Source organism: Sinocyclocheilus grahami, unplaced genomic scaffold (assembly GCF_001515645.1).
Source record: "Sinocyclocheilus grahami isolate Dianchi unplaced genomic scaffold, SAMN03320097.WGS_v1.1 scaffold120.1, whole genome shotgun sequence".
NCBI lineage: Eukaryota > Metazoa > Chordata > Actinopteri > Cypriniformes > Cyprinidae > Sinocyclocheilus > Sinocyclocheilus grahami.
In genome coordinates, this window is record NW_015505299.1 from 266,847 (window position 1) to 283,111 (window position 16,265).

At 36.3% G+C, this 16,265-nt stretch overlaps 1 protein-coding gene across 1 annotated transcript in view; it reads left to right on the forward strand.

Annotated features, from left to right (window-relative positions):
- LOC107589777 (V-type proton ATPase subunit C 1-B-like) overlaps nucleotides 1–16,265 on the forward strand; it is a 35,565-nt gene that overhangs the window by 15,301 nt on the left and 3,999 nt on the right. The window contains exons 3-12 of the mRNA XM_016278306.1: nucleotides 1,067–1,134; nucleotides 4,664–4,749; nucleotides 7,647–7,741; nucleotides 7,851–7,942; nucleotides 12,927–13,025; nucleotides 13,102–13,174; nucleotides 13,652–13,740; nucleotides 14,180–14,267; nucleotides 15,021–15,118; nucleotides 15,198–15,327. Coding sequence (XP_016133792.1) covers nucleotides 1,067–1,134; nucleotides 4,664–4,749; nucleotides 7,647–7,741; nucleotides 7,851–7,942; nucleotides 12,927–13,025; nucleotides 13,102–13,174; nucleotides 13,652–13,740; nucleotides 14,180–14,267; nucleotides 15,021–15,118; nucleotides 15,198–15,327 — 918 coding nt within the window. The remainder of the gene's footprint in view (nucleotides 1–1,066; nucleotides 1,135–4,663; nucleotides 4,750–7,646; nucleotides 7,742–7,850; nucleotides 7,943–12,926; nucleotides 13,026–13,101; nucleotides 13,175–13,651; nucleotides 13,741–14,179; nucleotides 14,268–15,020; nucleotides 15,119–15,197; nucleotides 15,328–16,265) is intronic.

Below are 16,265 nucleotides of genomic sequence, written 5' to 3' on the forward strand. Positions count from 1 at the left end.
TGTGTGTGTGTGTGTGTGTGTGTATGTGTATGTTAGACCAGTTTATGTGTTTATGTAGTATGTTAGACTAGTTTAAGTGTTTATGTAGTTAATAAAACATTACTTGTATCACACTTGACATGGTTCATTGTTTGCTCATAACTGGAGTCACTTAATCATGCAGATTTATGCTAGAAGCTTTTGTAGAATTGTACAGTAAGAAAGTTATTTCCCTTAACCAGGAAATTAACGTTCTTAGAATTGACAAGACAGTTGACCCTGAGAGGTCAGCTAAATATCTACAGCGGATCTAAATATTCATAATTAATTATAGCTAGTTATGATTAATTATTCATATTTCCTCATGAGCTGATTCGTTACAATAAGGAGTGCACTTCTCAAAATGTGGTTTCAGAATTTTCAAAGTTTTGATGCTAAAACCTTACATTGGCTAAACGTTTTATCTCTTAAAGGTTTAAGTCATATATTTTTTGGGGGGACCATGCAGTATAATGAGCCCTTAGTGTTCTAAACTAAACCCCTCAACATGTGAGAGGCAGATAAACACTCTGGTTACTTATGTAAACTCGGTTCCTGAGATAAGGGAATAAGCATTGCGTTAACACGCTATGGGGAAACTCCTATTTACTCTGATACTGAAGTCTGATTTGATATTGTTCGTATAGATGCCGGATACCCGCAAGGGAAGGCTTCTAGCAATCTTCCGCTGCTGGTACTTCTTCTCACGGCAGCAAGCAGCAGGCTGAGCTTCTTGCTTTGGCTTCTTGCTTCAGAGTCCAGCGAGGAGATGATCTTCATCACGGAAGGAGAACATTTCTAGCAAAATGGCACTCAGAGCCGACTTATATAACCCTTTTGGCGGGTTGAAGCGCCATTTTTTCTTGCAGCTACATTAACGTGAACAAATCAGGCTTCTGTATCAGAGTAAACAGGAGTTTCCCCATAGCGTGCAAATGCAACGGGAGAGACCGTTCGAAAGGGAACTGGATTCTTTTTTATGTTTGATTCGTCTATAATGCCATTGCTGTAGCTTGTGTAACTCTTTTTTTTTGTGATGTTTATGAAGGTAGGAACGCTGGACGTGCTGCTGGGGGTCTCTGATGACCTGTCCCGACTGGACTCCTATACAGAGGGGTAAGCACTGTTGCTTAAAAAATAACATTTGTGTGTATCTAAATATAAATACATCATGTGTTCATTACCGAACTACTTTCAATATAATAATACATCCCAGTAATAATAGGCCCACCGTTGTCCCAATTAGTATAGGTTTCTAGTTTACAAGTTTACAAGTTATTTTTAGAGTATGATGCTAATAATGGAATATTTTTAGTTGATGTGTTTGCAATCACCTAATGTCATTGTAAAGCCTGCTATTTAATAGTAATAATAGTCAGAAAAGCTATATATGTGTATATTTAAAAAAAAGTATAACAGTTAATTGAACCTTTAGACTAAAAATCTAAAAATAGTATGTTTTATGTTTTGTATCATATTTGATACATCAGGCTTTTTTGATACATTATGGTTCATATAGTATGAAATAGTGAGAATACGTAGGGTAAAAAAAAACACCTCAATTTATTCATACGCCCAAAGTGAACAAACATAGGTATTTTTGCAGATACTGATTGTTATATGACCAATAGTTAAGCTGAAATTCTGATAGCTTGTAATTTAAATCAATGAGATCTTTATAACAGTATTACAGATAGTTGCATAAAATTATATAAATATCAGTCGTAACTCTATATCTCTAATAATATGTCTTAGTAAGATTAAGATGCTTAGTTTTATGATCCAAACATATAATGCAATGCAATAAAATGATGATGAGAGATGAACAAATAAACATTCCCGAAAATCCTATTTGAGACTCACATTTGAACATGATTTTTCTAAGACATGATGTTTGGATAATCAAATAAAGTTGCTTCAGTCCAATATAAAAGATATAACAATATCCATGTTATTCATACACTTCATAAAAATCAGTAAAGATTTCACAGCATTAAGACACATGAAGCACGAGGACGTTGTACAATTAAAAGACCTTTTACTTGCTGAAAACATCCAAACTACTGTATCAACCAGACGACAGAAGGCATGGAGTAGATTGTGTGTGAAACAGGTTTTTCCGCTAAGTTTTTATCATTTAGAGGCCATAGAAATGTTCCGATCAAATATGATACAGTAGACTTTATAGGATTAAGAATCTATCAGATCTTCTATTACACTGAAAAAAATGATTGTGATTTTAACAGTAAAAGACTGTAAAGATGCTACAGTAAAAACCTGTTAACTGGTTAACAGTAAGTTTCCATATATATTCGGTGAATAAATGGAATTACATTTAATGTGATTCTACAGTAAAATAGAATCACATTAACCACAGGTTTTTGGAAGTGAAAAAGAAAAAGTCATTGTATAATTTACAGTGAAAAATAACGTAAATTGACACTCCCAGAATTCCCTGCATGACACTTCATATTTGATGTTTTTTTTGTTGAAATAACGCTTATTTTTTGTTTTTTTTCTTATAAGTTTTGTACACTAGGGTTTAATCTTACATCTAATGTTGTTGAATTAATGTTTATTGCATTATTTCAGTATCATGTTAGTCACCATGATGGGGTTTAGTGTTTGTGTGAATGACACTGTGTGCAACTTCTATATATAAAAGTATTGTCCTCCTCAGCTCGCAGACAAGCTGTTTGTGATGAGCTTTAGTTCATCATGTGACTTTCTCATCACCACCAGTTTTTGGTGGTTATCAGTTCATTACAATGGTTCAAAACAGATTGTAGTACTTAAATATGTTTTTTTTATTAACATTACATCAGTTAATGAAATACAGTATTTTATTGTGAATTTAGATTAAGTCTGCAAAACCTAAAATGTTGCTACCATATTTTTTACGGTGAAGTTCTGGCAACCACAGCTGCCGGTATTTTACTGTAAATGTCTTTAAATTTTTTTTTTACAGTGTAGTTTGCGGGGTTTATGGGTCCTTTGTCACATTAATATATTCTCTTCCCGTATTACCAATAAGGACTAGCTTATAGATCAGACTGATGTGTTCTATAGCACGTTCATCTGTGTGTTTGTGGGAAAACCCTCGAGCTGCTGTAATACAATTTTCAGCGAGTCACTCAATCCAGTCGAGTCCAGTTACAGGTGCCAGCTGACATGAGTCTTCCCGTCTCAGCTACAATGTTTATGTGTTGTGGAAACTGCCCTCTCTTTTTCTCCTTTCTCTCTTTCAGTCTACGATATCCATTCATATGACTTCCAGACAAGGTTACACTGGGTTCAGGTGCTGGGGTGACCTTTGGGGTCATAGCTCTAAGTGTGAATGTTAGTGTGGTTATAAGTAGTTATTTTTAAGTATACTAAAGTGTATTTAAAAAAAAGAATCAGATTAAAAATATAATATAATATAATATAACAACTGGACTCCACTCTTTGAACTTAACAAGATACTGAGGTTGTGTTACAATACTGTTTGAAACCTTTAGCGTTGAATAATTCAGTGATCTTGGAGTGGCAAAATATCTCTCATCCAGGATAATGATAATTAAGCATTATGAAAATAATACACTTTAAAATAATATAATTAAGTGTGAACTGAATGTAATGTTTTCAGACCAGTGTAATATATATTTAGAATTAGATTTTATTTTTATATTTGATGTTTTCATGAAAATTTTATTTAATGTTTTAGTTTTTAGTTTATTTAGTTTAAGTTATTTTAGTACTTCTAGCTAGCTCAACTAGCTGAAATTAAATAATTTCAATAGAAATTATTCAATAGAAATTATTTTTTATAATTTCAATATAAAAAAATAAAAAAATATTTAATTTCAGTTAATGTTTATTTTATTTCAAGTATTGATTTTTTATGGTTTTAGTTTTAGTTAATGATAATAACCCTGTTTTGGACACTTAATTGCATGTCATTTGCATCTAAATGAAAATGTATTATAGTTTAACTTGAACTGAGAGCTTTTTTGACCCACTTCATAATTCATAAATACTTGTATTGTTTTTTGGAAATAAGTTTAAGTGTACTTCAAAATGTACTGACAAGCATTTATGGTAAAATCTATAAAATATATACTTTAATGTCAATTTTATTGAAACGTGTATGTCTTGTGTTGAAATGTGTTGATTTGTAATGATGAAGTTGAAATGTGGTAAATTAAAAATAATTTAACTAAATAACTAAATGTAATATTGGATAGTTACTTTAGTATGTTAGTCAACACATCAAAATAACTGTGCTTCTTCAAAGCACGAAAAAAAGATGATCAAATGTGATTTAAAACGTAAAATAAACTTTTAAAAAATATACTTAAGTGTGTTAAGAAACATAGAAGTGTACTCTCTTTAATATACTTAAGTGACCCTTTAATTAATTAATATTATAATAAGTGCTAGTACAGTTTTTTTTAAATAGACTTTTAAAATCTGAAGTACACTACAAGTGCACATTCAATACAATTATGCACATTTCTTTTACACAAAATGTATAAATTTAAAATATAATTAAATGCTGTAAAAAGTGTCAGCTCATAATACACTGTACATGAACTAATGTTCAGGTATAGACCCTTAAACAGCATTTCACTCTTCTGCATTCTCTTGCACCACTATAACACAGAGTTATGCGTCAGACCTCTCAGTGTGTGGGTGAGGTGATGGAAGAGTTCAGTGGAAAACTCCTGGAGAGCATGCTGGTGAACGGAGGTGAGTGAATGTGGGGAGCACTCCTCTGTAATGGCTAAACCTGTTCCATAAGAAAGCAGAGAAGAGCTCATTAGCAGACGGCCACCTCCTCTGAGCCGGGCCATGTTCATCGCAAGGTCAAGTTACGTATGAACAGTGTTGGGGGTAACTCATTACAAGTAATGCGAGTTACGTAATCAGATTACTTTTTTCAAGTAACTAGTAAAGTAACGCATTACTTTTTAATTTACAAGAGAATATCCGAGTTACTTTTTCAAATAAGTAACGCAAGTTACTTGTTTTTCCAATTTATTTATTGACAGCTCTCCTGTCCCCATGATGAGAGAAATCAGATGTTACTGTAGTTCTAAAATAAATATGAATATGCATTAATTCATCTCACTCACACAAAAACACACAAACACAGATTCAGTATTCCTCAAAATGAATAAAAATAATGCAACTCAGAATATGACGCAAACCTGCAATAATTAAATGTTAAACAACACGAATATGCTTTATGTATTTAATCCCATTCTATTAACCAATGTCTTTGCTTCTGATCCAGTTCAACAATACTAATAAGCACAAATTACTCTAGACAAACATTTGCGTGTCTTTTTTTATTGCTGAAGTGTGTTGAAATTTCTTCTTCTGCATTCTACTGTACGGACTTAAATTGACTTTCATACGTACATGTACTTTCCCTTCAGCCTGAGGCTTATTAATTTCACTTTTGGTGTGAAAAGCTTTTATATTTGCCAAAAATAGAACTTTTTTATTTTAAAAACAAACAAGCAAGCCCTGTCCAGATTTAAAAAGTAACGCAAAAGTAATGTAACACATTACTTTCCATAAAAAGTAACTAAGTAACGTAATTCGTCACTTTTTTATGGAGTAACGCAATATTGTAATGCATTACTTTTAAAAGTAACTTTCCCCAACACTGCATATGATATAATCATGGCTTGATGTGTGTTACCATGCAAATGATCATTGCCTTGCACGATTATTTCATTTCTTTGATTGTTAATCAAAATTCTCAGTAATGGTTTGTTAGTATTATCAACAGAGCACAGGACTCATCAGAATGATCGTCAGACACCATTGAAATCGTACTTCCAGACTATACAAGTGTAGCGTCTGGACCAATCAAACACACAATTTTTCATTTGATTTAACAAATCAGTTCTTCATTAGATTAACAAATCGCCACAGTCCCCTCACCCAATAAACTGGATGCCAGGATGTCTGCAAATGACACCAAACCATGGCAACCCTGACACCAGATAATTTTACGACCTCATGGAATGTGAGCAGGGAAAAAGCACTGTCTTTTGCATATATACAAGCAACCTGGTGGTCATTATGTGTTTCACTCGCTGAGTGAAATTAAAGGTGTAATACTGTACTTTAGTATTCATGTGTGAGGCACACATAACTGCATATATGTTTAAACCGGTTTTAACTTACAGTAAACCCGTTTTGTAATTCTTTAAACAAGTGCAAGAAGTTTATTGTTACATTAGAGAAGCACTCAAATAAGTGCTTATTTAATGCAACAAGTCTTGAAGGACTGAAAGCACAATGTTCTAAAACTGTGGGCAACTTTTAAAATAGGCAGACACTAAACTCCTTTAATTGCACTGGCATGCATTGGTTACATCTTAAGGTCCAAGATCTTGCTGAAATTAGTTGATGAAAAGAACCAGTTTGAGTCAGTGTCACTTGATGAATGGAAAGGACTAGGCCGAAGAAAAGGCCTGGCACAGATGCTTTGGTATCCTGAAGCGTTTTTCTCACATCATCTTTGCTTCTGACTGAATCACCGACTGAGGCGGGTCCCTGGAGCCGGGTCTTTAAGGTCGGAGAAGATCTCCGCCTTTCAAGATGGGCTTGTCCCATGAGCACAATGGAATTTCCGAGCGGGAGGTGGCAATTGCTGGAGGGTTTACGACCCTTTGTTGTCGAAGCATGGTAATTTGCAAATGGATTTAAATCGAAATTATTAACGATTCTCAGGGCCCTAATATATATTGCCTATGTACCACCATATAATATACACGCTTGTTTCGATCATACGAAGGCAAATTCATAGATACTAAACAAGGTAAGATTACATATAGTGAAAAGGTGGTTTATCGTAAGCATGAATAAAAATAGTCTATAATACAACAGATTAAATACAACACAGCAATAATATACACACTGGCCTGAAGAAAATGGGTGTTCATTCAAAGAAGGTTTTCCTATGAATTAATTAGTAGAAAAGTCCATTTCTCCTGTGCATTTGTGTCCCTTTGTTTCTGGAGAAAGCAGAATGAGAGCCGGCTCGCATTCCACAAGGTTGTAAATGTATCGGGTTACCATGAAACCAGGGTCTTGTTCGGCGTCCTGGGGTGTTACAAAGTATTTGTGAAATCTAGCTAACAAAATATATATTGTGTGTTGGAGTGTTCCAGACGCTACAACGTTCATGTGCTTACAGGTTTTACAGTTCTAAAACTCACTTTTAAACCCTTTGGTACAATAAATGTTAGTGCATTAGTGTAAATATAATGGACTAATGTTTGCATAATGGATGAGTATAAATTATTTTCTGTGATAAATTACAGCATGCACTCACAAAAGCAGTGCATATTTATTATTACCAGGTTCCTGTTTTCACAGTGACCACATAAACAGTGCATTGCTGCATAGCAGAAATGTTACTGCAAGTAGAGTTTTGGTGCTGAGAATATTTTTGTCAAGCGTAGCACACTGAACTACGGAACTCTGCAATGTAACCCACTTTAGAAATGTGATCTTTTGCAATATAGGCCTTTTATCTGCCTGCTGTTGTAATTATGCTGCTGTTTTGCTTACAGCATTCACTTACAGTTTACTGCTTCCTGATTCAGTGTTTTTTGATGTTTCAGTGGATTTGGCAACATATGTGACCAGGTTTCAATGGGACAGAGCGAAATACCCCACTGCACAGCCTCTGAAAACCCTCACTGACATAATCTCCAAAGTATTCACCTCACATAAAGCACTTTTAAACAATAACGACTATTTGTTTCTATATGTATGTTCTACTGTATAAATGTTTGTCTGTGTGGGTGGTTGTGTGCGTGTGCTAGCAAGTTTCTCAGGTGGACACCGAGTTGAAATCACGCAGGGCTGTTTACAGTCATGTGAATGCCAGTATTCAAAGCTTTGAGCGAAAAACTGAGTGAGTTTTCATATCTACTAGTAGGATATTTTTTCCATTATGAAGTCTATTTTAGGACAATTTTTTTGCATTGTTTTCATGACTCTATAATTCATTTCTACAGAGCTCCTAAAAATTAGACTGAAGGAAAAATTATATTTCAATACTTTAGCGTTCTCCCTAGAAACTTTTGAGTTCACTCGCAAATCTTTTGTGATGAAAATAATATGAGGTGGGAATGAGAGGAAAAAATATATTTAAATGTTTTTGCGTTCACTCACAAAACTTTTGCATTCACTTAAGAAACATTGTTCACTCGCAAAACTTTTGTTAATTAAAAAAACAAAAAAACTGTAGGAGGAAAAACTATATCAACGCTTTTGTTTCTCAAAAAGTTTCTCAAAAGGTTATGAGAGTGAATTGCAAAGTTTCTCAGGTTAACTCAAGAGTTTGGGAGCGAATGTCTAGTTACGACTGTAACCATGGTTCCCTGAGAAGGGGAACGAGATGGGGTGTCTGGAGTTGACACTATTGGGAACGCCGTTAGCACGACTAGTGACTGAGCATGTCTAGCAAACATGCCAATTCACTGGCTGAAGGCAGTTTATGACGAACCACTCATGAGTATAAAAGGGGGCCTGCAAAATATGTCATCAACTCTTTTGCCTGAAGGAGATGTGCAGGAAAACCCAATGCATGGCAGCTAGACACCAAATCTCGTTCCCCTTCTCAGGGAACCAAGGTTACCATCGTAACCTAGCCATTCCATTTTAAAGCTGAACTTCAATGCTGTGTCTGGAGTTAATGCTATGGGGAACCAATATCCACTCCGCTATGCCGAGGGCATACCTGCCTCACTAGACTGTAGATATTAGGGGTGTAACGATACACGTATTCGTATTGAACCGTTCGGTACGAGACTTTCGGTTCGGTACGCATTAGAAACTGAACGATTCGTTGGACTAATCCTATTACATTTGGAAAATAAAAGAGCTTAAAGTGTGTGTAATATAATGTTCTCAGTGCCACTGCGCTCAACAAGGCAGCCCAAACGATGTAACAGGCAACGTGCTGTCTGCCCCCTGTGTCGTATCGAACTAAACCGTAATATTAATATTGTATATAATTTTGGTGCACCAGGGAGCCGCTCTCAGGATGCGGTGTATTTAAATATTTTTGAATGAGCGTTTGCGCTGTTTACTTTCACTTTCAATTTCGCGATCACACGCACTCTGTGTAAAGGAAGCACATCTTACAAGATCAGATATTTGTCAATGAGCTCAGGATCTGTTGAGCAGCAAATACTCCAGCATGGTATTGTCAGGCATCTCTCCTTATTCTCAACCTGTGATCAGTCAAAGCTGACTCCGGTAGCTCTTGTTGGATGCAGGGTTGCCAAGTCCGCGTTTTCTCCACAGAATTGGGCTACTTTTAAACCATTGCCATGGGCTGATTTTCCCAAGTGGGTTAAAGGTTTGAAATATTGCATAAATTACAATTGACTGAAATGCTTGTATTGAAACATTTTGCATTCTACCTATGATAAAACTTTCATGGACTTCTACATTAACTGTTCCCTCCTGGTGGAATGACCTGTCCAGCTCAATCCAAGCAGCTGAGTCATTAATATTGTCAAGAAACGGGTGAAAACACATCTCTTTCATCTTCATTTAACCCTCTAACTCTAGCACTCTCTATTCTAATGCTACTTCTAATTTTATCAGGTTGTTTTTTTTAATTAAAAAACTTGACCCTCTAACATTTGCACTCTCTATTCTATTTCTATTCTAATGGCCAATCCATCATTTTTGGGGGGGATTTTTTATTTATTTATTTGTATTTTTTAATAAGTATCGGTACAGGCACCGTTTAGGCACCGGAACCGTTTTAAAAGTATTGATTTGGCACCAGTATCGAAAAAACCCAAACTATACCCAACCCTAGTAGACATATAGGCCATAATGTAGATTATTAATATATAGAATATATTCCATAATAATAGAATAACCTAACTCTACAGAACAACCAGCTAGAGTCAAGACTACTTAGTAGAACCATTTCCTAAGCCAGGGATCCTCAAATCTGGCCCACGAGATCCACTTTCCTGCAGAGTTTAGCTCTAACCCTAATCAAACACACCTGAGCATGCTAATCAATGTCTTCAGGATCATTAGAAAATCACAGGTAGCTGAGTTGGATCAGGGTTGGAGCTAAACTCTGCAGCGAATTGGACCTCCAGGGTAAGATTTGAGGAACCCTGTCCCAAGCCAATATCTTCCAATAGTAAGAGGAAATGTATTATCTACACCCTTTGATATTACTACTACTTCCAGGGGGGAGAATGCAGCCCTTTAAATTCACCAGAAGGGATGCAAATATGAGAGTAACATAACATAAATGCCAAAGACTCTCACTATTAAAATTCAAACCCCTAGGAAACCGCAGGGGAAGTGTCTGATCATATATAAAGTCACAATACCAATTCTGTCGACACGGTTTAATTATATAAAAAAAGTTTAATTATTAAAATAATTTTTTTGCTTTGTTTTTACATTTCCTGAAAGTGGTAGTGCTTTTGGACTAACAAGGTTTCCACCCGACAGCGACGATATGTAAATGTATTGTTTTATCATCACCAACAACATAAAGTGACCTATGACCTTGTGTTTATACCTGACTTAAGCTTCACATTAAATGTGAGTACTACTTTTAATATAATATCACATTTTAATATGCCATTTGAAGCAATGCATTTTTGTGCAATTTTGCTATATTTCAGTGCTTAGATTTTTTTACTGATCAAAACTGTGCCGTGGCTAAAAAAGGTTGGGAAACTCTACTCTGTCAATGTCAATTTATTTTTAGAGCACAGTTTAAAACAACTTAGAGTTGACCAAAGTGCTTTATATTTATCACTTAGAACAACATTCAAACAAAACAAAGCAAAACAATTAAAAGAAGTTAAATTAATCTCTACAATAATTTCAAAGCCAGAAAAAACAGATGAGTTTTTAACTTCGCCTTGAAGTCTGACAATGTTTTAGCAGTTCTGATACACAGCGGAAGGCTATTCCACAGTTTAGGGGCAATCACAGAAAAGGCCCAATCCCCTCTCATTTTTAGTCTTGCCCTAGGAACAGTCAACAGCCTCTGATCAGATGATCTGAGGGATCTTGATGGGTTGTGTAAAGACAACAGACTTGACAGATACGTTGGTGCCAGTCCGTGTAAACCCTGTTGAAAAAACCAGCATATGCTGGTTAGGTATGTTTTGAAGTATGGCTGCTGGTTTGAGCTGGTTTAAGCTGATCCTAAGCAACTAGCTCCTGCTCAGGACCAGCACAAGACCAGCTTAACCCAGCTCATGACCAGCTCAAACCAGCAGCCATACTTCAAAACATAGCTAACCAGCATATGCTGGTTAGCTATGTTTTGAAGTATGGCTGCTGGTTTGAGCTGGTTTAAGCTGATCCTAAGCAACTAGCTCCTGCTCAGGACCAGCACAAGACCAGCTTAACCCAGCTCATGACCAGCTCAAACCAGCAGCCATACTTCAAAACATAGCTAACCAGCATATGCTGGTTAGGTATGTTTTGAAGTATGGCTTCTGGTTTGAGCTGGTCATGAGCTGGTTTAAGCTGGTCTTGTGCTGGTCCTGAGCAGGAGCTAGTTGCTTAGGATCAGCTTAAACCAGCTCAAACCAGCAGCCATACTTCAAAACATATCTAACTAGCATATGCTGTTTTTTTCAACAGGGAAGATTTAAAAACAAAATTCTAAAACCAAGGAGGCCGCATGGAAGCTTATGTCCTACTTAAAAAACCCACTACATGGGGGAGAGCAGCTCAATTCTGACTAGCTAGCGCTTTATTCCAATGCTGACTATAAAGGAGGGATGCCCCACAGGCCAACTGCCTCTGCTTGCCAGGTTCTTAACATGGGCCTGTTAAAGCATGCATCCAAAGGGGAGCATACACCCCTACCTTAACACCCAACAGTGGTTGGGGAGGGAGGTACATGAAGTAGAGGAAATCTATATTGCCCTACATAACTCTGTTCACCCTGCATCAACCCTAAGAGGGCTTCTACCAAGCAATCATCCACAGAGGAGTGTACAATTCTACTTTAGACCCTAACGTAGTGGAGAATATAGCTATAGCAGGTCCTGGAGGTTTGGGTGCTGGATTTACCGGGACTCACTGGGTTTTGAGAAGACTTGCAAACTTGTGGAGGAGGTGGATTATTAATTAAAACCTGCCTGAACTCTCTCTGCATCTAATTCCTCAGAATTAGACACACCACAATTAATCAGTCAGGCTAGAACCAACATGAAAGCAGAGCTAGCCCAAAAAGGAGAAACACTCCCGTCAGATTTCTCCTTAAGCCTGGCCTACAATCCCCGCGATCGATCGTGTCCTGCTGCAGATGCTCTTTTCTTATCCTTCAGGAGAGATTCAAGCATGGGGGGAGCTTCCCACCAGCAAATGCATCACAATGAAAGCATTCAGCTCTCTTGAGAACAGAATGCGCTCCATGCAAACACTAAAGAGAGAATCAAGGAATAACAGAGCCTCTTATGATGAATGCATTGCTGTGAGAGCCTCCCATTCCCTCGAGAGCTCTGGGGAAAAAAAAAGAGCTGATGATGTGTTTTGCCTATGAATTGACATGTTTGCTACATGTGCTCAGACACAGTCATGCTGATGGTGTTCCCCATAGCATCAAGTCCAGATGCTACGCTGAAGTTCCACTTCGAAAGGAAATCAAAAATTTTGCAAAATACGAGTGAATGCAGAGTTACTCGGGAACACGAAAGCATTGAAATACAAATTTCTTCCCATTTTATTTTTTCCCATCACCATGTCCCTCCGTAGGTGCTTCGTACATTTCCCCCTTAAATGTCAAAATGTAAAATAAGGTTCTTAGTTTTGAAATGTGACCATGGATGTTTACGTGAGATTTCAAAGAATAATTAATAACCATCACTACTGCTGCACTTAACCAGGGGAAGCTTGCAGACCCGTGCATTGACCAATATTGTGAAAAAGGAGGACTTGGTTTTGAATTCAGAGTACCTCACAACATTGCTAGTTGTGGTGCCAAGGTCAGTGAGAACTCTTTAACCTACATATTACTGATCAAGCCTTTTTCTGAATGTATTTGTTACATTGTCTTTATAGAATGGCATATGCACTGTGGGAGAAGACATATGAGTCGATGTCAAAGTTTGTGGTTCCTCGTTCCAGCCGGTTGGTCCCCATGCATGTTTGTTGAGTAAAATCATGTAAAATCTGAAAATAGTCATTTTAATTGTTTAAATGTATTAATTACTGATTAGTTGATCATTGATATCTGGAAATCCACCCCTGTAATACCTCCAAAATGCTATTAAGAAATCTTTATTCAGTAATGATGAACGACTGGAAAGGCCATGGAAATTCACTGAACAAAAGGCATGGGAACACTGTTGTTTTGACAGTCGCGATTTAATCGCATCTGACATTTCTTGCTTTAACCATGGGGCAGAAGGCTAATAGCTGTATTATCAAATTACTTTCTGGCTGTCTTAGTTTGTCTGGCTGTAGTCTGGGAGATGGTTTCCAACTCATTGGCTCTGTGTATTTTGTCTCTGTTTCAGACATATCAATCAAACCATCATGGACATTTTCAGTTTGCCTCTAATCTTTTGCATGGCATAATTAACTATGTTTATATTTGTATAACAGGAAGTTGGTTGAGGATGCAGATGCAGGGATTTTCACAGTAACCCTGTTTAAGAATGTCATTGCCGAATTCAAAACCAATGCCAAAAAGCACAAGTGAGCTTAATTTATGCATTTCGCAGACACATTACTGTGCATTCAGGCTATACATTTTCTTCAGTATGTGCGCTCCTTGGGAATTGAACCCACAGCCTTTTGCACTGCTAACACAATGCTCTACCACTTAGCCACAGGAGGGCTTTGGGCACATCTCAATAGGGTGCATAAAGTGTCTTAAAAGGTACATATTAGTACTTCAATTGTACATAATCATACCTAAATGGTACATATTAATACCTTTTTGAAGTGTAGCGCCCCTATGACAGCTTTTAAACCTTTTTTTCTGAACCTTTTAAACCTTTTTTAATATATACTTTTAAGATTTTAAGTACACTACAAGTACATAGTCAATGCAATTATGTGCACTTCTTTTTAACAAGGGCTGAGATGCCTCTATACGTATTTAGGGTTAATAATGAATTGTGGTGGCCAACAGGTTTACAGTGCGGGAATACAACCTGGATGAAGCCGAGAAGCAAATGCAGGAGATGAGCCGTCTCACTGTGAATAAGAAGGAACTGTGTGTAAGTAAATCCTAATGAATGAGAGCCTATTCCTTTTCATAATATAGACACTAAACAATATTCATTTAAAGTTCTTTATTACGCACTGGTTACTGAGACAAAACGGACCATAGAACTGATCAAATAAACATTTTGCATCAATGATTCTTCAGCATGTTCACCTGTGTTTGGATGCAACCTCCTGCTTTTTCCATTTTCACACTTTTTTAAAATTTTATTTCATTTCTTTTTTTGTCTGTCACCAACAGCGTGTACTGTCATATAGAATATTTATTATACGTACTTTAAAATCTACAGCTTCAGTAGACTACGCTTAAGAATGAGACTTCAGGATGTTTTCAAACCCGATTTTCAGCTTCAATTTGTCAGTACAGGAAATTTTAAAGTGTTGACCAAATGACCACATTTTCCGTGTTTTAAATGCATGCATGCAATTTTTTGTTGTTGTTACTACTAATAGGCTCTACTGTTGACCTTATATATATAAACAAATATTTCTGTTTGTCTGAAGTTTAATATATATATTTAAACCACATGAAATATAGATATGAGGATGGGCTAGTGAGAGGATATTTTTGGGGGATAATGAGAGATTAAGTTGAAAAAAGAGAGAAAATTAATTTGTGTTAAGAGCATTCTAGTGATCATCTCTGATTAATTTCAGAATATACATGTTACTTTCAAAATTAATGGCCAGTAAAAGTGTCTCAAGAATCAGTGCAATGGTAAAAGTGTGCTTGTTTGTCCCAACAGAGAACATTTGTGTGCTGGCTAAAGGTAAACTTCAGTGAGATCTTTGTGGCCTGGATTCACATCAAGGTCCTCCGTACATTTGTTGAGTCAGTTCTCAGGTAAAATTATCACTTGAATAAGTAAACTAAATCAATCATAAATATAAACAGATAAACACAACACTCTGCTGTTGGTTAGGTATGGTCTGCCGGTCAGTTTCCAAGCTATTTTGCTACAGCCCAGTAAGAAGAACAGAAAGCAGCTAAGGCAGCAACTCAACTCTTTATTCAAACACCTCGACCCAGCAGCGGCGACTGGTAAACCAGATGTAAGTTTTTTTCCCCCTCTCTTTTTATACCTGAATTCCCATTTCCAAAGCGACACATGATTACAGGTTAGGTGCACCCAAAAATTAATTTCTATTATAATAAAATAAATATTTAAATGTTGTTTGAAAAAAAAAAATTGGCTGGCTATGGAGATATTTTTGAATAGCCATCAATGGAAAAAGACGTTCTTTAACGCCAGATGGTGTAGTTACCACATCTACCAGCATGTGCTTATCATCATGTCATTTCAAAGCCGTGTGACTTTTTATTTCATCCATGAAACTAAAAAAGAAGAAATTCCAAAGAATTACAGGCCTGCTACGCACTCTTTTTTTTGTAATGAATGGGGACTGAAGTCTTCAAACTTTAAAAAGTACACACACTCTAAAAAATGCTGGGTTATATTAAACCCTATAACTGTAGTCCATATGAGCTAAATTTCAAGTGTTCTAAAGCCATATAAAAGCTTTGTGTGAAGAACAATCAGAAATTGTTGTTTTCAATGTCTTGAACCGTTCACTGACATGAGCTGTGTCACAGTTATGTGTTTAGTTCAGTCTCTCTTGGTTTCAGTTTCATGGACTTTTAGTTTGTTCACAGTCAGTTTCCTTTTTCCTTTATCTTAGTGGACACTAACTGCGTCATCACAGCTGTTCGTTATTAGCTCTTCATCACTGTGTATTTAAGTTGTGCACTCTTCTTTTTGTGTCTGGTATTGTTTGTGCAAAATAACTTTGAATTATTTTGAATCTTCATCTGACGTGAAGTGTGACAAGCTGTCTCCATACACATATTTTTAATAAAAAGTTTGGGATATTGAAAAAGAAAAAAAAAAAAGATGCTCATAAAATTGTAAAATGTGCATACAAAAGGAATGCACTCAGTTGAGGTGGCTATTTTTTTTTCCGGTAAGAAAACATGCACATAAACTATGATG